Source organism: Tetrahymena thermophila (assembly GCF_000189635.1).
Source record: "Tetrahymena thermophila SB210 genomic scaffold scf_8254049, whole genome shotgun sequence".
NCBI classification, from domain to species: Eukaryota; Ciliophora; class Oligohymenophorea; order Hymenostomatida; family Tetrahymenidae; genus Tetrahymena; species Tetrahymena thermophila.
Genome location: NW_002476031.1, coordinates 55,247 through 78,765, shown reverse-complemented (window position 1 = coordinate 78,765; position 23,519 = coordinate 55,247). Strand labels below are relative to the sequence as shown.

The window sequence follows — 23,519 nt, the reverse complement described above, 5'->3', positions numbered from 1 at the left end:
TGAAGTAGTTTACTAATATATAAATTTTTTACTATTTATTTTCAATAAAATATTTTTTATTTAATACATTTAAATTTGTTCAATATTAGGTAGAGTTGAAGAAATCCTTGAATTAGTTGACGGATTTGGGTTTACCGTTGGAGTCAGCTTATATGTAAGGTAACAAGGTTTCAGCCCAAGTGGAACTGCTGAAACTTTCAGCACCATCGAGTTAAACACCGTTCAAGAAGAAGTAAGGAGTACCAGCAACTTCTCTAGAGACACCATATTTCCATGAATAACGAGCTTCGAGGTCATAAGTTCTGTTGGTAAGAGCTGCAAGAGTTTCATTAATAGAAATTTTAGGGACAAAGTCGTGTAATTAGTGAGCAAGTTTGTTGAAAACAGCATTTCTAGTATAGTTAGTAACAGGACCGTTCCAGTATTATTCTTAGATATCGAATGACCAGTTGATGAAATCGAAAGTAGTTTTAGCATCATGGTTATCGAAGACATGTCTGTATAACTAGGCAAAACTTTTAATTTTAATTAAATAAACTTCTTTAATCTGTAATAAATTTCTTTAATAATTCAATTTTTTTTTTTTTTTGGCAAATTAAATGAAGATTACGCAAAAGCTTTTAAAAATACTTATTAAATAAAAAAACATTTTTAAGATATTTCAAAAAAATCTGTTTTTTCATCAAAGTAATTTATTTGTAAATAATTGAATTTTACCTGAAAGCATAGTCATGATAAGGAAGAGGGAAAATGTGGTAAATGAATTTAATCTTGGGTAAGTATTAAGCAAAAGTAGCATTAGTGAAGAGTAAATTAATTTATTCATTGGCAGCTTCGGAGGCAGGGCAAAGTAAATCGTAGAAAGCTTCTACGGTAACTGGAGCATTAGGATCACCAATAACAAAACCATCATAGGTGTTGGGAATGGGAACGTTTTGGGTGCAGAAGGCAGAAGCAGCCAAAAGTGCTAAGATAATAAATGCAGATCTCATTTATTTTTGTTTGAATATCTTTGTAATTTAATTATTAATTTTTTGAATTATTAATATTTTTCACTCTGAGATGGTTTATTAGTTTTCTTTGCAAGAATATTCAATAATTTATCTAATATTGAACAAGCATACAGATAATTACCATTCAAAGAATAAATCTCGAATCTTTCTACACACTCTAATTTCTTTTATTAAAGATTCCTCATCAATTTATCTCTTTAAATATAATCATCTAACTAATTCAATGTTATAACAAATATTAACTTTTTTAACATTTATGATAATTATCAATTAGGTCTGCTCTTTGTTTCAGTAAATAAATATTTTATTCATTTTCATCAAATTACTATTTTTTGATATTTAGCCAAATATAATATCTTTTTTTAATATATGCTATTTTTCATTGAAATAAATTAGACAAATCAATTTTTATTTAAATCTTTAACATAATCAACTCAGCTTAAGGATATTTACTTAAAAATGATATCCAAAAAAATTTGAATTACTTTGAAGGAAATTGAATGAAACAAGTTAATAAAGTCCTAATAAGATCAAATTATCAATAGAAATTATTTTATTTGCTATTTTATCATTTGTTGTATTTTTTTTCATTTTATGAGAACTTTAATGTTGTATTTATTAATTATCTAAAACGTAAAACCTGCTATTTTATTAAATTAAAGATTGCATATAAGATATTTATATTAAATTTTTGTAGATATTAATCACAAGCGATAGATATATTTAATTATTTTTTGAAATGGAATCAATTAATTATCCACAAATATTGAGAATAATTGTATTGCTAATTTTAGTGCTTTTCTAAAGACTTGTAAATTGCTAGTCTACTAGTATTGTTAAAATAGAGACCAGTGAGGAGCATTAAAGCTAAAGTATAGATTTTGAAAAATTTAATAGTTGCTAAATATCATCTACATGTGATGATTTTGAAAGTTGTAAAGCTCAAGTATCTTATTGTAGGTATGTTTATTGCTATGAAAGTAAAAAAAAATTAGTAAAAAACTAAGATTAAATGCTAAATAAACATGCTAATTGTGTTGAATTCTGTATAAATAAATTTTTTACTAGCTCATTTGGTAATGAAATTACATAATATTTTGAATGTTTATATTCGAAAAATGTTAAAGATGGATTCTTTATTAATAATGGTTTTAAAAGCATGCATAATTATTTTGGCTCTTATAAACCTAAGATATTGATTGGAGAGTCAGCTATTGGAGTTTCTTAGTTAATAGAGGAGTTTTTTATCAATAAATAACTTGAACTTGTTTATAAATTTGATTAGGATGTTTTTACTAATAATTCTAAAGGTGAAAGCTATAATATTTATCTTAAGTGGGATATAGAAGATCATATTATTGAAACAGAAGAGCATTGCAATTTTGTGAAATACTCCCAAGAGTAATAATAAAAAATGCATTTTAACTAACTCTATCAAATTAGTCACCCAATAGCATTTTCTTAGCTTCTTACAAGAAAAGACTGCTTAAAGAAAATACTTGATGACTTTGATTAGTTGCTTTCTTAGTCATGTATTGATTAAGATGAAGAAAATAAACTTGAGGTTTCTGATAAAAAGTGTATTATGGCTTTTAGTTCAAATAACTTTTTATTAAAAAGCTATTATATAGACACCAAAAATAGCCACATTTAGAAGTCTGATGATTCCTAAAAAATTATTGATGGAAATTTAAAGTAAAATGTAAAATATGTCCTTAAACCAGCTAAAAGCAATTATGGTTCTGGCTTGAAATTTGTACGAAATTTCGAAGAATTTAGAAAATAATTTATGTCTATGATTTAAAAAAATTAAAAATTAGTCTATAAGGAGTATATCTTAGAAGAATTTTTAGAAAATTAGCTAATGATTGATGAAAAAAGGAATATAGATATTTCTTTTTATGTCTCTGTGCTATCTACAAACCCATAACTGGTTTATGCTAAAAAGGGTTACGTTCGAGTTAATGGATATTAATTTGATTTAGCGAGTTAATTATCATAAAGTAGCAATAGTATATTTAATAGTAGGTATTATGAAGTATTAAAAAGTGGCGAAATGAAGTCTATGGAAGTTGAAAATTATTTTTACACCTTTGATGAATTCTTCGAGATAATAAAAAAAAATAATCAATTTACACAGTTACAGTTTGAGAGCATAATACAAAAATGCTTAGCAATTATAACATACACATTTTAAGCATACATGCATTAAGCTTCATAACAAGATTCAGATACTAATTTATTAGGGAATATATCTAAATTTTCCATTTTAAGATTTGACTTCTTATTAAATAATAAAATGAAGCCTTTTTTAATAGAAGTTGAAGGAAATCCCCTAAGTGGAGAGTATACATAAGCGAACCCTAGTGATTTGAATCAGCTTCTTGAAGATGTGGTTGAGTATGCTTATTAATTAAATGCAAATACAATTCATCCTAAAGATTTAAATAAAACAATTTAAGATAGAAAAAATTTTATTGCGAATCATCCATTTGAGGACAAAAATCCTTAATATATTCCTTTAGTTAATGATGCAATAGATTTTTTATATATTACAGATGTATTTGAATTATGAAAATTGTTGAAATTCATAAAATAAATTAAAATAATAAAACTTGCTGGATTTGATATTATTTGTATTAATTTATCTATTCTTTTCAACAAAAATAATTATTTTTAGTTATTTATTTTCTCTTTTGTTTAGCTTAAATGAGTTTAACTCAAAATTAAAAATTTATCTTAAATTTGAAAAATAGTTTTTTGTTATTGTGGAAATGAGTGATTAAATTCTTATTTATCAATCAATTTTAAAAATGACTATATTAAATAAAGTAAACACAAGAATTATTCCTAATTTAAGTAAATATTTTACTATAAATTTTTATTTATTTTAGTCTTTGTTTTAAAATTTTAATATTGAGTTAGTAAAATAAAAATAAAAAAATAAATTTTAAGATCAAAAGATTTAATTTAATAGCATTTATATTATTCATTACAATTCACTAATTTAAATTACGCTTTAATTAGCCCTCAATAAATTACTTAATTTCTGATTTATTAAGATCAACTTGAAAAAGATTTCTTCAATAAAATTTGTTTTAAATTTATTTAACTTTTATAAAAATTTTAAAACATACTTTTATTAATTAATTGCTAGAAAAAGTTGGTATTATTGAAAAAAGTAATTATTTTCTAAAAATACTCAATTTGTTCATTTAGTATATTTAAAATTTTCTAATTTCAGTTGCATAATCAAATAAAAATTATTCTGCTTTTATTAATTTTTCAAATAAGGTTTATTAAAAATTATACAAAAATTTATTAAAATAGTAAATAAAATATAAAAAAATAAATAAAACTGGATTTTTAACTAGAAATAAATATTTAAATTAATAGTATTTGACCTTTACACAGTCTAATCAAATATAAATATTGAAAGAGTTTATCAATAATTAGTTATAGTAAAATAATTTAAGATATACGTATTTATAAAATATCTAAAACTATTTGATTATTTTTATTCTATGCAGTATTTTAATACTTACTTCACAATTCTAGTATCTATTAAAATATAAGTAATTAAATTTTTCATTTTATTCATCAAATAGTGCTAAATTTCAATAAAAAAAGAAAAATAAGACTTTTGTTTTCTGAAAAATTGTTTTCAAGAACTCCCTTGTTTAAGATAAATATAATGAATATTATCATAAAGATTCTAGCATTGACTACAACATTAATTAGTGCTATTTCAAGCATTAATGTTCTTCCAACATAAATAAAGAATAAAATATTATATATAAAAGTAAAATATAAATAGTTAAAATAATTATTTTGAATATTATTTATCTCTTCCATAAATTAATATAGGAAACTAACTCAATTATCTACGAAGAAGTGAATAATAACTTATTTAATTACTGTAAACTTAACTCTTAAGGCTTTATTACAAATAAGTTTCAAATAAATGGAAATATTAACTTAGAATAGTATCTAGATCACTTCGTTGAAGATGTAAATTTAAATTATTAAAAAAAATGATTAGTTTATGCTTACATAACTCTTCCAATATCTTTTTATAAATAAATATATTAGGCATTTCTTTACTTAATTAATAAGCATAATCAATATTAAATGATTGATTTAGAATAAATCAAATACGACACCAATTAATATTTAATTATAAATACTTTTATCTCTAATATTTATTAGGAAGTATCTATTTGCTAAAAAAGTATCGTCAAGAAGATTGTAAATTTTTAAAAAATATCTATCTATTTAAAATATATTTGCAAACTTTATCTCTCTCTTTTAATTTTACTAATTTTTAATAAAGAAGACATTTATTAAATTTTATTTTTAAACAGTCAAATGCTTACTTTTATGCTTGTATAGATCTAGAAAATATATTTGTGTTAAAGAGTTAGAGCTTTTAAGAACTATTCAATGCTCCAAATATCTTTTATGGACAAAAAATTAGCTACGGTTCCAATTTTATTTAATTGGATGATAAATTATTTCATAATGATTATGACTATTCTTAATTACACTCTTTAGTATTACCATTATTTCAAACTTAAGTCTATTTAATTAGTGTAAGCTTTTGTTTTATTTTAAATTTTTCTCAAGTATTTTAAGTTAACAAATAATTATCCTTCCTTAAGAAGTATAAAATGCGCTTAAGATTAAATTTTTATTGATAAATTTATTATTTTAAAAGTTAAAAGTTATTTCTTTCATTTTTGTAAATTAATAACTTTAACGATCAAAATACTTTTAAAGATCTTTTGATAAATAAAAAATCTACCTTTTTTAGTTATAGTTTTCCTTAAAAGCGATAATTAATTCTTAATTAAAAATTTTTTCAATTTGGTTTACACTTGAAATAAAATAGGTTCATTTTATTATTTATTTCTTACATAATTTTTTTAATAAAAATTTAATTTTAATTAAAGTAAAAATATATTTCTATTATAATTAGTGTCAGTGGAATTTATATATTGCAGATAATATTTTGTTTAAGCTAGCTAAAAATCAAGAGACTATTTAAGTTAAGATAAATCAACAAAAAATTGATATGTTGTTTATTTCTGATATAATAGAATTTCCATAAGTAATTTTTAATTATAAAACTTAATTTTTAAATAAAATTTTTTAATTTTGATAATTTTTACTTATAAAAACAGATAAATTTGATGTTCATATTTGACTATAAAGAAACAACTTTTAAATTTTTAAATGTAAAAGATCTTTCTGAAGTATAAATAACAAATATTTCTATTTCTAAAGGAAATAAAAATACTATTGTATAAATAGATGTAAATTTTATTAATTTTTAATTAAAATAAATGAAAATATTTATATTTATTTTTTATAATTTCTAATTAAAAAAGGATATTATTTAAATTGATCTAATTTAATATTAATTATCATATGATTACTCAAGAAATTAGGTTATTTTTACATAAATGTCAGAACAGATTTCAATTCCTTATCAATTCAATTCACAAAAGCTTAAATATTTAACTTAAGAATTTGTAATTTTAATTTGATTTTTTTAGTTTTATTTCAAATAAAATGGGCAATAATTATTTTATGTAAATATAAGTTCATAATTAATAAATAAAAAAATATTTTCTTATAGTTGATTCAAATTATTACAAATCTGAATTAATTTATATTTAAAATAAATTAATTTGAATTAATTTATGTTAGGATTAAAGGCTATGTGAGATAAATAATTCGATACAATTAACTTTCAATATTTGTCTGATAATAAAACATCCACTTTATTTGATTTCAAATAGATTGCTTGGTCTGGTTTGTCCAATTACATATGTTTTAGATATATCTTAAAATAAATGCGTCTGCTAACCAAACAGCACTTTGCTAAAGTCAAAGTAACAGAAAGTTTTTAATATAAAAATAAATATATTAAATTTTTTTTAAAAATAAAATAAATAGTGAAAAGTGTATCTGTGATGAGTAGTATGTTGATATAGATGGAATTTGTGAAAAATGTCCTTCAAACTGTTTATAATGCTTGAATTAAACTATTTGTATCTTCTGTAGAGTTGGATATTATCTGGATAAATATGGAAATTGTTTATTTAATTTTCGAGATGAATAAGTCAACTTATTGTCAAACAAAATTTTTGCTTAATCTTAAACCCTTTAGCTAAATGATTATTAAAGAAATTATTTTCATAGTAAAGTTAGGTTGATTTCTAAATGTCCCTAATATTGTGATTCTTGCTCTTCTCCAACTAAATGTACCAAATGCAAAAATAATTTCTATTTAAGCAATCTTTTTACTTGCATAAATAATTGTTTTGCAGACAGAAGTTGTGCTTGTCTTAATAAAGCATATGCATGTGATTAATCGGGGAGAAAACCTGTTGTTTGTAATTCAGGAAAGTTTGTAGATCACAATGGACAGTCTTATCCATGCCCAAATAATTGTTTATAGCTACCTCCAGGTGTAACATGTACTATTTGCTAGGGCACATATTTACATAAAGATGGATCTTGCGATTTTAAATGTCCTGCTACATTTGTGAAAAATGATAAAAATTATTCATGCGATTGTCGTCAAAATAGTGAATATTCAAAGTAAATAAAAAAAATTTTTTAATTTCAATAATAACTAAATATAATAGATTTCGTTGAAAAATTAAATTGGATCAAATAAATTTATCAATAATTTTATTTATTTTTCGATTGACAATTCTTAAATTTAACATGAAATATATTTTATAATATTTAGAATTGATAAAAATTGCCCTTGTAAAGATGGATATGTTGATCAAGGAGGAGTTTGCTAAGAATGTATATTACCTAATTGTAGTATATGCGCATCATTAATAGAATGTTCCAAATGTTCTTAAGGATATTATTTGTTAAACAAAAGTTGTTTGTCTGAATGCCCACCAACATTTGTAGCAAATAAAATTAAAAAATCATGCGATTGTCCTCCAAATAGTACTATTTTTGAGTAATAATAAATTTATTAAACTTTTAAATTCAGAACTAATTAATTGATATAATTTAATTACATACATTTAAAAATTTAAAGATTTCAAAAAAGAAGTATTTTAAATTATGAATTAAAAATATAATAAAACTAACTAATAAAAGTTATTTATTTTTAACAGAAATAAAAATTATTTTCTTGTTTAGATTTTGGAGTTTGTTTGATATAAAAATAAAATATAAATGAAGTCAGTAAATATTTATAATGAATTAACTTTAACATTTTTTATTATTAAAATATTTATTATAATTTTTAATTAATTCCATTAATTCTTCATATATTAACACCTATTTACATACCTATCCCTTTAAAGAAATAATTTTTTATTAGTATTAATAATAAGTACTAGGTGGTAATACATGAGAATTTACAATTATATCATTCAATTAATTTAAAAAAAACTATTAATTATATCTAGAAATACATGTCGTTGTAATCCTGGTTTTTTTGAAGTAGAATTCGATTGCAAATTGTGCACAAATAATTGTAGTGTATGTGCTTCATAAACATCTTGTTCTAAATGTGAAAAGAAATATTACTTACATTTAGATGGATCTTGTGTGTCTAAATGCCCATCTACATTTGCAGTAGATAATTTAAATAAATTATGTATTTGCCGTCCTAATAGCACCTTATCTGAGTAATATATTAAAAATAAATTTTTAATAAAATATATTTTGCTCAAAAATTAATTTTTTTATCAAAAAGTAATAAATGTGCTTGCAATCCAGGTTATTTTGATGAAAATAATATCTGTAAGTAATGTGAATCAAATTGCACATCTTGCTCATCATAAAATGTTTGTACTTAGTGCAATTTAGGATTTTACTAATCTATGGGTGCTTGTTAAGCTTGCTAATAAAATTGTAATGAATGCATATCATAGACAATCTGTACATCATGCAAAACAAATTATTATTTACATGTAGATGGAACTTGTGTCTAAGATTGCCCATCAACTTTCAAAGATGATACTTAAAATTAAAAATGTGTATGCCGTGAAAACAGTACTTTATAAAAGTAATCAATATATTTTCAATTTAGTTTTTTTTCTTTACTTTTTAGAATCAGTTTCTTAATAAATTTTATTTTTATCTAAAAAGTAATGTTTGTCTATGTAACATTTAACACTTTGACCAAGATGGGATATGTTAACCTTGTATTTCTAACTGTGATGAATGCTTCTCAAAGAGTGATTGCACTGCTTGTACACTAGGATATTATTTATAAATTGACTAAACATGTAATAGTACTTGTCCACCTACCTTTACATATTCTTAACAATAGAAATGTATATGTCGTCCTAACAGCATTTTAGAATAGTAATTTTATTTTTTTAATTATAAATACTCCTTAAGAATGAATACTTACATTCATGAATATAAATTTATAATCATTAATACGTTTTTAAATAAAATATTTAATTATTATTACTTAGTGATTAATGCTCATGCAAAACAGGATTTTTTGATATTAATGGTAATTGCGATTCTTGCTCATAAAATTGTGATTAATGTACCTCATAATCAGCTTGTACACTTTGTTCATCAAATTATTACTTATTTATTGATTCAACCTGTGTTTCCTCATGTCCAAAAACATTTTTAGTAGATTCTTCTAATACAAAATGTATTTGTAGACCTAATAGTTTTTTATAGGAGTAACTTCTTATTTTTTAATTTTACAATTAATTAAATCTTCTATTTAAGCAATAAGTGCATTTGTAACAGTGGTTTTTTGGAATTAAATGGAGAATGCTTGTAATGTCCTCAAAATTGTGAAATATGCGCTTCTCTAACAAATTGTCTTACTTGTTCATCATCATATTACTTAAATGTTGATAAAAGTTGTGTATCTTAATGCCCAGATACTTTTATAGGAGATTCTGTTAATAGATAATGCCTATGTCGATAAAATAGCACTTTAACAAAGTAAAAAATTCTATTAAAATTTAAAATTGAGGTTTTTTTTAAGCTTTATTAAACTCATATTAAAATGTTTATTATCATTTATAAAATACAAAACTAAATATTCCTATTATATATATTTAGTGATAAATGTACATGCAATACAGGGTTTTTTGATTTTAAAGGGTTATGCTAACCATGCACATCAAATTGTGATTAATGTACCTCATAAGATGTTTGTACTCTTTGTTCCTCAAATCATTTCTTATTTATTGATTCAACCTGTGTTTCTTCATGCCCGCAAACATTTTTAGAAGATTCCTCTAATAGAAAATGTGTTTGTCAACCTAATAGTTTTTTGTAGAAGTAATCTAATATTTTTTAATTTTGCTAGTATTTATTTCTTCTATTTAAGCAACAAGTGCATTTGTAACAGTGGTTTTGTAGAATAGAATGGAGAGTGCTTGTAATGTCCTACAAATTGCGAAATATGCCCTTCTCAAACAAGTTGTCTTATTTGTTCATCACCATATTACTTAAATATTGATAAAAATTGTGTTTCTTAATGCCGAGATACTTTCATAGGAGATTCCGTTAATAGATAATGCGTATGCCGATAAAACAGCACTTTAGCAAAGTAAAAATTCTATTAAATTGAGGTTTTTTTTAAGCTTTAGTAAACTCATATTAAAATGTTTATTTTCATTTCTAAAATACAAAAACTTAATATTCCTTTTATATTTATTTAGTGATAAATGCACGTGCAATAAAGGATTTTTTGATTTTAATGGGGTATGCTAACCCTGCACATCAAATTGTGATTTATGCACCTCATAATCAGTTTGTATTCTTTGTTCATTAAATTATTTCTTATTTATTGATTCGACCTGTGTTTCTTTATGCCCACAAACATTTTTAGAAAATTTCTCTTAAAAAAAATGTGTTTGTAGACCTAATAGCTTTTTGCAAGAGTAATTTAATATTTTTTAATTTTATTATAACTTAAATCTTCTATTTAAGCAACAAGTGTATTTGTAACAGTGGTTTTGTGGAATTAAATGGAGAATGCTTGTAATGTCCTCAAAATTGTGAAATATGCCCTTCTCTAACAAATTGTCTTACTTGTTCATCATCATATTACTTAAATGTTGATAAAATGTGTGTATCTTAATGCCCAGATACTTTCATAGGAGATTCAGTTAATAGATAATGCATATGCCGATAAAACAGCACTTTAACAATGTAAAACATCCAATTTAAATTATTTGTTTATGATAAAGTAAACTCATATTAAAGATTGGAAAATTTTTATTACTATTTATAAAATACTTTAACATTCCTATTATATATATTTAGTGATAAATGTACATGCAATACAGGGTTTTTTGATTTTAAAGGGGTATGCTAACCATGCACATCAAATTGTGATTAATGTACCTCATAAGCAGTTTGTACTCTTTGTTCCTCAAATCATTTCTTATTTATTGATTCAACCTGTGTTTCTTCATGCACACAAACATTTTTAGAAGATTCCTCTAATAGAAAATGTGTTTGTCGACCTAATAGTTTTTTATAGAAGTAATATTATATTTTTTAATTTTACTAGAATTTATTTCTTCCTATTTAAGCAACAAGTGCATTTGTAACAGTAGTTTTGTGGAATTAAATGGAGAATGCTTGTAATGTCCTCCAAATTGCGAAATATGCCCTTCTCAATCAAATTGTCTTATTTGCTAATCACCATATTACTTAAATATTGATAAAAATTGTGTATCTTAATGCCCAGATACTTTCATAGGAGATTCAGTGAATAAATAATGTGTATGCCGATAAAATAGCACTTTAACAAAGTAATACATTCTATTTAAATTAGTTCTTTATGATAACGTAAACTCAGATTAAAGATGGGAACATTTTTATTACATTTATAAAATACAAAATTTATTATTTCTATTATTTATATTAAGTGATAAATGCTAATGTAGCACGGGATTTTTTGATTTTAATGGGGTGTGCTAATCCTGCTCATAAAATTGTGATTAATGTACCTCATAATCAGTTTGTACTATTTGTTCCTCAAATTATTTCTTATTTAATGATTCTACTTGCGTTTCTCTATGCCCATAAACATTCTTAGTAGATTCCTCTAATCAAAAATGCACATGTCGTGCTAATAGTACTTTGTAAAAGTAATCCAAAATTTTATAATTTTACAAAAATTTATTTCTTCATCTTAAGTAATAAGTGCATTTGTAATGTTGGTTTTGTGGAAATAAATGGATAATGTGAGTCATGCTCTTCAAATTGCTATATATGCTCTTCTTAAGCAGTTTGTCTTACTTGTTAGCCAGGCTATTTGCTAAATTTTGATGCAACTTGCATTACTTAATGTTTACCTACTTTTGTCATAGACTTTACTCAATAAAAATGTGTTTGCCGTACAAATAGCTCTCTTTAAAAGTAAAAAATTATATTATTATTTAGATTTCAAATGCAAATTAATAAATTATTAAATCAGTAATAGCTGTCCTTGCAATGTAAGTTACTAAGATGTTTCAGGTGTTTGCTAAAAATGTCCTTAAAACTGTGATTAATGCTCATCTTAAAAGGTTTGCTAAGTGTGTTCCTCTGGATTTTACTTACACATAGATAATACTTGTATTTTTTAGTGTCCTAACACATTTGTCAAAGATTCAACTAATACTAAATGCCTTTGTCGTCCTAATAGCACTTTAAAGAAGTAAATTTTTATTTTAATTATGGAATTAAAAATTAATCGCACAAATTTAATTAATTTAAAATATTAAAAAAATTAGTACACAATGTCCTTGTATATAATCAGGGTTTATAGATGTTAATGATAAATGTTTGAACTGTCCTAAATATTGTGATAAGTGCTCTTCATAAACAATTTGCACTACTTGTATATCAGGATACTATTTAACTAGTAATTAGACTTGTTCTTCTCGATGTCCTTCTTCTTATATATTAGATCCTACTAATACAAAGTGCATCTGCCCAATCAATAGTAACTTAATTGAGTAAATTTTTTCTAAAGCAAATTTGAGTCTTTCTGTTTATACCTTTTCACATTTTGGTTTTATAATATTCAATTTATATATATATATTTTTATTTAATTATTTTTTAATAAAATTTTTGATATAGTGGAATCTGTATCCCATGCGATTCTAATTGCTTGACATGTTCTGTTGATGATAGTTAACGATGTTTATCTTGCTTTAATGGATTTACTCTTAAAGATTATATTTGTTTACCACAATATTAATTATTCAAATCAACAATTTTTACAAATGAAAAAATTGATTAAGTAACAGAATTGACTCAAAAAGTATCAGAAATATCTTCTTTTAGTTCTATTGGCTTAAGTGCTACTTAAAATGTGCTTTCAAGCTCAAGCTTCGGAATTTCACAGAGTGGATTAACTTCTTAGAAGCTCAGCTATCTTATTTTAGTTAAAACAAACTTCCCTGTTCATATATTTTAGTAAATAAATGCTTTAAAAGGTAAAAATTATTAAAAACATTTTTTTATTTATCTTAAAAATAAATTAAATATAAGGGGAATTACCTTCTCAGTCATTTAAGCAGTTGAATTTTTTTTTGGAATTTATAGATTCCAGAAATATCTTATATCATGATGCAAAATTTGAATCTGTTGGATTAGCTTATTAGATATTATTTACTTGTGGATAAGCCTTGACTATATTCTTAATATGCCTATTTTTTTTTGTTCTCTTTTATATCCTTATTGCTAAGATATAAAATTAAAGTGTAAAAACAAATTCAATTAAAGTTTATTAAATAGTATTCTGCTCATTTATTATTGAGTACCTTTAGCTAACTATGACAGTATTTATAATTGGTATAAATTCCTAAATGAAACAATATGTAAGTAAATTAAATTATGGAAATTTACTATTTGAAATTCCTTTAGTCATCATTATGCTTGGAATATCTTTAGGAATATTTTACGGATTTTACATTTTTCTAAATAGAGCTTCATTGCAAGAATAATAATTTTTTTAAATTGTGAAATAGAAATTATAGAATGAAACAAAGGAAGAGCTTACAATAACTAGGAATTTCATTCTAATAATTTTGTTATTTGAGTCATTTATCATTCCTACATATTTTATCTAGCTAAGTTAAGAATGGCTGACTATATGTATAATATCAATATTAGTATCTTTAAGCCAGCTATCAATAGTGGTGTATTATATGCCATTTTAATCTAAGTTAACTAATGCTTACTTTATAGTTTAGTACTTTTCATGGTTTTTCCTTTACGTTTTATATTTACTATTAAACATCTACTGCACATCTTAAAACTTGAATGATTATGTTAGATAAATTGATATTATTAGCTACATTTTTATAATAACAATTCAAATAATTTTAGTAGAGTAACCTGCTTACATGGTTTTAGCTTTATTAGTAAAATTGTTTACTGCTATAAAATAAATGTTCATTAAGAAAAAGGAAGAAAAAAAAATAGAAGAATTTTATGATAGTTTAGATTTAATGTTTGCTTAAGGTGGAGGAATTTTGTGTTAGAAAAATAATATAGAAAATTATTATGATATTGAAATCAAGCATTCAAAAGTGTTTAATAATATTGTAAAAACTAAATATTGGTCAAGAAAAAAAAGAAGTAATTTATCTGGAGTTCATAATTTTAAATATTTCTGATACTTTAATAATAGTGAAAATAATTTTATATAGATAACAAAGTAAATACATTTTATTAAATTTCATTTTTAATGACTTTGAAATTCGAAGAATATATACAAATTTATATTTCTTATTTGTGTGTTTGTACTTATTAGTTTTTTATAAATTTTTTTCTGATATTAAGATGGAGAAATGAGTTATAAAATAAATAGAATATTTATTGATGCTTAATTTTAAATTTTTAATATAACTGAGACAAAATATTGGATAACTAAACAAATAACAAATTTTAATGATTTAATGTGTAAAGTATAAATACTAATAGTATATAATGAGGTTTATAATAATATAAAGTTGAATTAAATTAAAAAATTTATAAATTTAATTAATAAATAGCAATTAATATAAAAAATACTAACTATAATAGATTAAATAATTATAAAATTTGGTAAATTTTTTAAAATAAAAATTTATCATATCATAAAATAAAAAGAAAAATTTTATTTTTATTCCATCTAAATAAATAATTTAGTTTTAAATAAATGTATTCTTTAAATTTTCTTGATGATTTTTGAAATTAAAAATACTTTTTATTTTTGAAAAATGTAAAGTTTATTTAGAGTAATTTAAATAACCTTGAATATAAATTGTTATTTTAGTTGAATTATAAATAATACTGTTTATAAATATTTAGTATTTTTTTTGAATATATGTTACTGCCATAAGGATTTTGAACTATAAGAAGGAAGGAAATGTTTAAAATACTAAAGTAAAAATATAAATAAATTCAAAAGGTGATAAACTATTAGGAATGTTGGAATAATAAATGAATGACTCATCCTCTTTTTATTGCTTATATTTTGAGTATATAACAATTTGATTTTAATTAATCTAAAATTATTTTGCTATTATGATTATTTTATATTTTAAATTAATATATATAAAAGTATTTTTTAAGCACTTATCATTTTTAAGTAATTAATACTGCAATTTATTTAGTAGATAGATTCTAACTTAGTTTAAATTTTCACTCTAAATTCTAAATATAATTAAATTATTCGAAAAATATTTAGATAAGCTTTAAACAATTAATAGAAATATTAATTTAATTTTTTATTTAACTAAAAATAACATTTTCTTATAACATACAATTTAAAATAACTTAAAACATAAATATTTTTTTAGCTTTAAATTAAATAGTAATATTTATTTATTAAATTTTTACTTAATATCAAGTATTTATTTTATACCAAATAGATATATTAGATAAATAATTTTTTAGATGCATATCAAATAAAACAATTAGATATACTGTAAATGCTCATTAATTAAGGCATTTTTTTCTTAAATTTTTTTTTTTTCGATTATGGTGTATGGCACTTTTTTTTGGGCAAAAAAGATACTTAGGGAATGCCTTAGTTAATGAGCATTTACAGTATAATAAAATAAATGACTTAAACATCAATTCTTATTTTATAAAACTCATAGTGGAATAAAATTATTTAGTATATTTTATAATATAGCATTAAAATATTTTTATCTATCTAAATAATTATCATTAAACAAGTAAATTAATCATGATTTGAATATTTTTATTAATAAAATTAAAATTGTTAAATTCAAAGAAATATCCTACTTTATAATAATTTATGGTTAATATAAATTTATGAGGACATTTATTAAATTAATTTCAATCAAAAATAATGCAGTAATTAGAAGATATTAATTAAGTTAATTACACCACAGATAATGTAAACAAAAATTCGAGTTTTTAATATATTTCATAGATAAATAAATATTAATAAGTTTGAATAAAGTAAAGTAAAATAAAAGATTGATTTTCCTATTAAATAAATATAGAGCATTATACAAATATACTATGTATAAAAAAGTATTTTTTATATACGCTAGCTATTTAAGCTTTATTTTATGTTCTGATATTCTGCCAAAGTAAATTAGAAACAAAATCATATATATAAAGGTAAATTTCTTAAAAATAAATATCTTATTTAATAATCATTACACATTTTTTTTTCAAATAAGGAAACTAATTCCATAATTTACTAAGAAGAAAGTAATATGGAACTCAAATATAGTTAATTGGATAAGTAGGGAATAATATCTGATACATAAAAAATATATGGATCTATTAACATAGATTCTTATTTAGATAATTTTGTTATAAATGTAAGTTTTTCTTAGAGATCTAATCTACCTATGCTTTATATTTATTTTTTATAAATAAAAGACTACTCTTTACTTAATAAATAAGAATAACTAATATTAAACAATTGATTTAGAATATAAAGCTAAAAGCTCTAATTTATACCTAATCACACATAATTTTTCTTCTTATATCTACTAGGAAGTATCTAATTGCAAAAAAAATATTGTAAAGGCTATAGTAATTTCATTAATTAATTAACTATCATTAAAAATTATATTATAAAATAAGATAACCAAAATATTTTTAAAAAATAGATTTAAATAATTAAATTTTGATAAATATTTATTTAAAATGAATAAATAGGAAAATATGTTCTTTTACGCATGCTTAGATAAAGAAAATAGATTTTTATTAAAGGGCTTAAGCTTTGACGAATTATTAAATTCACAAACAATATTTTATGGTGAAAATATTAGCTTTGGGCATAATTTTATTTAATTAGATAATAATTTATTTTTGAAAGGAAATCAGAACAATAAATTACACTCTTCAATCTTAGAAAGCAGAGACTATTTAATTAAAGTAATCTTTTTTTTCCTTAAAATTAAAAAAATAGAAACTATTAGGTATAATAAATTAAATAATAAATGGATACAAATTATAAATAAAAAGTAATTAGTGAGTAATTAATTAAAAAAAGTTGTAACTAAAGAAAGTTTTTGTAATTATATTGATAATTAATAAGTAATTTGTTTTCGATTATTGATTTCATTATTTTTAAATGATAATATCAATAAATAAGACTTACATTAAATATAAAAAGATATTTTTGTTCTTAATCATTGATTTTTGTAATAATTATTAAATAAGTTTCTATTTTTTAATAGAGTAAATAAAATCTATTCATCAGCAATGATTCTTTACTTAAGGTGATCACTTATAAAGAAGGACTTTTGGATTCTATTACTTAAGTAAAATTAAATGTATCTTTTAAGAATAAAATTTTTATTTCAGATGTAATAGAATTGCCATAAGTAATTATTATTTAAATTATTAACAAAAATTAAAAAATCTTTTATTCTTATTATTATAAATATAGATAATTTTGATATTTACGTTCGAGTACAAGAGAAGAATCTTTACATTTTATAGTGTTTAACAATTATTTTAGGTATAATCTACTCCTATTTATATTCCAGATACTGAATATCTTTCTATTGTATAAGTTGATGTATTGTTAAAATATTTAAACCTTTATTATTAATTCTTAAAATTTTTATTAAAACTAGGATATAATTTATATTAATTAGCTTTAATATAAATTAACATATGATTATGAGTCTAACATCGTTGTTATCACACTAATTTCTGAAAGTGTCTCGATATATCCTTATCATTTTAATTAATAAAAATTGAACTATTTTGCTTAAGAATTTGTAATTCTTAAAAATAATTCTATTTAATTTTTAATTTTTATCTTTTATAAATATAATCATTTTATTTTACTTATTTAGGCTTTATTAAGTTATTAAATTTAAGATTTAAATTATTTCTTTTTAGTATTGAAGAAATATTATTTTTTATTTATTAATTAACTTTAAATAAAATGTTTTAATCAATATATTTTAGGATTTAAGTTTGTGCGAGATTTAGGATAATATGTTTATTACTTTTAATTTCTGTACAATAATTAAATCTCCTCTATATTTGATTTCAAACAAATTGTTTGGTTTGGTTTGTCCAGTAACTTTTGTTTTAGATGCCACTTAAAATAAATGTGTTTGCTAACCTAATAGCACTTTGCAAGAGTATATTTAAATTTATTTTTTTTAAATTTGAATACTTATATACTAATAAATAACATAGCGAGTTAACCTTAAAAAAAATAAAATTTATATACATAAATTAATTTTTTTTTTATTTAGTAAATTCATAAATTGAGAAAATTTTTTTCTCGATTTTTTTTTTAAGTTAGATATATTTATTATTAATTTTTATAAATAATAGCTAAAAGTGTGTTTGCAATATTTCATATGTTAATTTAAATGGATTATGTGAAAAATGTCCCTTAAATTGTTATAAATGCATAACTAAAACTAATTGTAAAGTATGTAAATATGGATATTATCTTGATAAAAATGGGGTTTGCACATTTAATTTTTCAATTACGCACTAGACGTAATTGGAAAAAATTAACATTTCGCTTTAAAATTCTCAGTTAAGTTATTATCAAAATACCCAATTTAAAAGTAAGTTTAGGTTAATTTAATCTTGTTCTTAATATTGTGTTTAATGCTCATCTCCTACAGTCTGCACTAAATGCTAAGATGGATATTAACCAAATGGTTTATACTATTGTATTAGTTTATGTTATTAGAATGCTTCATGCTATTGCAATAAATAACCATATTTATGCGACTAAACTGGAATAAACGCAGTTTATTGCAATTCAGGATAATATAAAAATTACAATGGAGTAATAGTATCATGCCCATCGAATTGTAGTTTACTACCTGCAGGTGTAACTTGCACCATTTGCTAACCAACAAATGGATTTCTTAATATAGTAGACGGTACTTGTGTTTTTGAATGTCCAAGTACATTTATAAAGAACACTTCAAATAATAGTTGTGAGTGCCGTCCTAATAGTAGTTTATCTGGGTAACAAGTTTTGATAAGTTTTTTTTAAATAATAAATTTTCGTTGAACCTTATTTGGGTTGTTATTCTATCCAAAATTAATTCAAAATAATTTTTGAAACAAAATTAGGTTTAATGTTTTAAATATTATAATCAAATTAAGCAAAATAATTTAATTAAATTCGATTTTATAAAGAAAGTAATGCCTTTGTAACACAGGTTTTGGAGATAAAGGAGTTGATTGTGTAAGATGTCCTACAAATTGTAATAGTTGCTCCTCTGAAACATAATGCACTACTTGTTAGTCAAAATACTACTTATTTATTGATGGTACTTGTGTTTCTTCATGTCCTTCTCCATTTATTTCTAACGATTCAACTTAATCTTGCGATTGTCCTTCTAATAGCTCCAAACAATCATCGTAAGATATTCTACTTGATTTTCTTAAATCTATTCTTTAAAAAGAATAGCAGAATATAAATTTATTTTTTTATGAGTTTAAATTAAAAAATAAGTTTCAATAAGTATTTTAAAGATTTTTAATTTGATTTAATTTATTTATATTAATTCTTAAACCGCATTCCTTAATATTTTAAATTATATACTAAAATTAATCATAATATTTTAATTAACTTCAATTTTATCAAGCAATAAATGTATTTGTAACACAGGTTTTATTGATGTAGGAGGTAAATGTGAATCATGTCCTAAAAATTGTAATAAATGCTCCTCGGTAAATTAATGTACTACTTGCTAGTCAAAATATTACTTATTTATTGATGGTTCTTGTGTTTCTTCGTGTCCTACTACATTTAAATCTAATGATTCTACTTAATCCTGTGTTTGTCGACCTGATAGCACCATATCACCAAAGTAAGAAATTCTAATTGATTTTTCCCAAATTTATTCTTCAAAAAGAATAATAGCAGATAAATTTATTTTTTTACTAGTTTATATTAATAAATAAGTGCTAACAAGTATATTAAAAAATTTTAATTATTATTTAATTTATTTATATTTATTAATTAACTTTTAAGCGCCAATTTTTCATATTTTATATGTCATTATCAAATTAAATAAAATATTTGAATTAAATTTTTTATTTTATAAAGAAATTAATGTCTTTGTAACAATGGTTTTGTAGATCTAGGTAGTGATTGCATATCATGTCCTACAAATTGCGATACATGCTCCTCTGAAAAATAATGCACTACTTGCTAGTCAAAATATTACTTATTTATTGATGGTTCTTGTGTTTCTTCATGTCCTACTACATTTAAATCTGATGATTCAACTTAATCTTGTGTTTGTCGACCTAATAGCTCGATATCTCCAAAGTAAGAAATTCTAATTGATTTTTCTCAAATTTATTCAGCAAAAATAATAACAATAAATAAATTTTTTTTTGGTTTATTTTAAAAAATAAAAGCTTATTAATATTTAAAAATTTAATTTAAATTATTTTTATTTATAAATTAATTAATTTTTTAACCATAATTTATAATATTTTAAATATTACAATAAAATTAAAAAAATTTTTTGAATTAAATTTTAAACTTATAAAGAAAGCAATGCCCTTGTAACACAGGTTTTGTAGACAAAGCAGGTGATTGTGTATCATGTCCTATAAATTGCGATATATGCTCATCTTAAACATAATGCACCACTTGTTAGTCAAAATATTACTTATTTATTGATGGTACTTGTGTTTCTTCATGTCCTACTACATTTGTTTCTAATGATTCAACTTAATCTTGTGTTTGTCGTCCTAATAGCTCCATATCACCAGGGTAACAAATTCTATTTAATTTTTCTCAAATTTATATTTCAAAAGAAAAACAGTAGATAAATTTATTTTTTTTAGTTTGTTTTAAAAAAAAAATTTCAACAAATATTAAAAAAATTTTTTAATTTGAAAAAAATAATAATTTAAATTAATAACCCTTTTCTTATTATTTATTTTATATAGAAATTAATGTGCTTGCAATACTGGTTATATTGATGTTTCTGGCAGTTGTTTAGCATGTACTGCAAATTGCCTTAATTGCGCTTCATAAAAAACCTGTAAGGTATGTGCCTCAGGATATTACTTATTTCCAGATGGAACTTGTGTTAATCCGTGTCCACCTACTTTTTTAATTGATAAATCTAACTAATCATGTACTTGTCGTGTTAATAGTACATTATCAGCGTAAAATAATTATTAAACATATTAAAAAAAATATTTTTGTTAACTCTCAATTAAAATTATCAAAATATATTAATAGTTCAAAGAAAAAAAATTATTTCAAAAACATGAAATTATATAACTTTTATTGTTTTAATAAAAAAAAAAATTTTTATTATTTGATTTGATATCAAAAATATTTAACTTTATCTAATAAATAACTAAAACTTAAAAATAAATATTTTTATTTAGAAATGCATGTCCTTGTAATACTGGCTACATAGATTTAGGAAGTGATTGCTTACCATGTGGATCAAATTGTGATCAATGTTCAACATAATCAACTTGCACTACATGTTCTATAGGATATTTATTGTTTGTAGATGGTTCTTGTGTTTCTAAATGCCCACCCACATTTACTGTAGATTCTACTAATACAAAATGTATCTGTCGTAGTAATAGTTCTCTATAAAAGTAAGATAATTTTATTTTAATATTTAAAAAGTGATGAATTTATTTTAATTTAGCAAAACTTAAACTTGTCCTTGTAACGTTTAATATTTAGATGTTTTAGGTGTTTGCTAATAGTGCCCTTCTAATTGTGATTAATGCTCTTCATAAACAGTTTGTAAAGTTTGTTCCTCTGGATTTTACTTAACAATAGATAACACCTGTGTTTCATCGTGTCCTACTACATTTGTCAAAGATTCAACGAACACTAAATGTATTTGTCGCCCTAATAGTACTTTATAAAAGTAATTTATTAAAGTTCATTATTTAAAATAAACTAAAAATTAAATTCATTAATTATTTAATAAAATATATTTAGTAAAGTATGTCCTTGTTTATCATCAGGATTTATAGACCTGAATGATGTATGTCAACCTTGCTCTTCTCAATGTGACAAATGCTCTTCATAAACAGTTTGTGTATCTTGTATAACTGGATACTATCTAACTATTAATGCAACTTGTTCTTCGCCATGCCCTACTTCATTTATTCAAGATCCTTCAAATACAAAATGTGTTTGTCCAATCAGTAGTAATTTAATTAAGTAAAATTTATTTTTTAAAAATCAATTTAAATTTGTTTTTAATATATTAATAAAAATTTTTGTTGAAAATTTTTTTTTTATAAAGTGGTATTTGCATTCCATGTGATTCTAATTGTCTAACATGTTCTGCTGCTAACAATTAATAATGTATATCTTGTTTTGATGGGTTTATTCTAAAAGATTCCACTTGTTTATAATAATACCAAACATATAATTCTACAGTATTTACTAATGAAAAAATAAAATATATACAATAATAAACTTAAACAACATCGTAAATTTCTTCTTATGGTTCTATTGGCTTAAATGCTGCTTAAAATGTTATGTCAACATCAAGTTTTGGAGTCTCATAGAGTGGATTAACATCTCAGAAATTAAGTTATCTCATTTTAGTCTAGACAAACTTTCCTGCTCATATATTTCAGTTAATTAATTCTTTAAAAGGTAAAAACAAATATAAAACATTTTTAAAAGTTTTTTAATAAAATAAAATATTAGGTTAGCTTCCATCTTAATCATTTAAGTAGCTGAATTTATTTTTGTTGTTTTTAGATTCAAGAGAAATATAGTATTATGATGCAAAATTTGAATCTGTAGAATTAGCTTATTTCACAATAGCTACTTGTGGATAAGCTTTGGTCCTATTTTTAATATGCCTATTCTCATTTATTATATTTTACTTTCTAAGCGTTAAAATTTAAAACCAAAATATAAAATCTAAATCAATTAAAGTTTACGAAATAATATTCTGTTCATTTATTATTCAGTACTTTTAGCTAATAGTGACTATATTTATTATAGGAATCAATACTTAAATAAAGTAATATATAAAAAATTTTAATGCTAAAAA

General features: G+C 22.1%; 6 protein-coding genes across 6 annotated transcripts; 4 read left to right on the top strand and 2 right to left on the bottom strand. All coding sequences in view use genetic code 6, as the record gives it.

Moving 5' to 3' along the window:
- Positions 1-79: 79 nt before the first annotated feature.
- TTHERM_01145000 (thioredoxin protein) lies at positions 80-992 on the bottom strand (the record flags this gene model as incomplete). The annotated part of the gene is made up of 2 exons (XM_001026137.2): positions 80-515; positions 718-992. The coding sequence occupies 2 exons, from the start codon at positions 990-992 to the stop codon at positions 80-82; spliced, it is 711 nt and encodes a 236-aa protein (XP_001026137.2).
- Positions 993-1,690: 698 nt separating this feature from the next.
- On the top strand, positions 1,691-3,720 carry TTHERM_01144990 (tubulin-tyrosine ligase family protein). The gene has a single exon (XM_001026136.2). The coding sequence runs from the start codon at positions 1,753-1,755 to the stop codon at positions 3,586-3,588; it is 1,836 nt and encodes a 611-aa protein (XP_001026136.1). The 5' UTR covers positions 1,691-1,752; the 3' UTR covers positions 3,589-3,720.
- Positions 3,721-7,132: 3,412 nt separating this feature from the next.
- Positions 7,133-13,151, top strand: TTHERM_01144980 (zinc finger lsd1 subclass family protein; the record flags this gene model as incomplete). Its single annotated transcript, XM_001026135.2, has 19 exons — positions 7,133-7,140; positions 7,230-7,622; positions 7,777-8,004; positions 8,462-8,683; positions 8,752-9,063; positions 9,147-9,365; positions 9,482-9,703; positions 9,753-9,974; positions 10,095-10,316; positions 10,366-10,587; positions 10,700-10,921; positions 10,971-11,192; positions 11,307-11,528; positions 11,579-11,800; positions 11,918-12,139; positions 12,189-12,410; positions 12,469-12,690; positions 12,767-12,978; positions 13,117-13,151. The coding sequence occupies 19 exons, from the start codon at positions 7,133-7,135 to the stop codon at positions 13,149-13,151; spliced, it is 4,071 nt and encodes a 1,356-aa protein (XP_001026135.2).
- A 142-nt stretch (positions 13,152-13,293) lies between these two features.
- On the bottom strand, positions 13,294-14,341 carry TTHERM_001144955 (hypothetical protein; the record flags this gene model as incomplete). The annotated part of the gene is made up of 4 exons (XM_012800607.1): positions 13,294-13,410; positions 13,540-13,597; positions 13,655-13,715; positions 13,888-14,341. The coding sequence occupies 4 exons, from the start codon at positions 14,339-14,341 to the stop codon at positions 13,294-13,296; spliced, it is 690 nt and encodes a 229-aa protein (XP_012656061.1).
- Positions 14,342-18,568: 4,227 nt separating this feature from the next.
- Positions 18,569-22,220, top strand: TTHERM_001144953 (transmembrane protein, putative; the record flags this gene model as incomplete). The annotated part of the gene is made up of 9 exons (XM_012800606.1): positions 18,569-18,617; positions 18,817-19,470; positions 19,645-19,869; positions 20,097-20,321; positions 20,417-20,425; positions 20,561-20,785; positions 21,014-21,238; positions 21,418-21,639; positions 21,868-22,220. 9 exons carry the CDS (start codon positions 18,569-18,571, stop codon positions 22,218-22,220), a joined length of 2,187 nt encoding a protein of 728 aa, XP_012656060.1.
- A 268-nt stretch (positions 22,221-22,488) lies between these two features.
- On the top strand, positions 22,489-23,200 carry TTHERM_001144951 (transmembrane protein, putative; the record flags this gene model as incomplete). Its single annotated transcript, XM_012800605.1, has 3 exons — positions 22,489-22,669; positions 22,755-23,113; positions 23,168-23,200. The coding sequence occupies 3 exons, from the start codon at positions 22,489-22,491 to the stop codon at positions 23,198-23,200; spliced, it is 573 nt and encodes a 190-aa protein (XP_012656059.1).
- Positions 23,201-23,519: the final 319 nt, after the last annotated feature.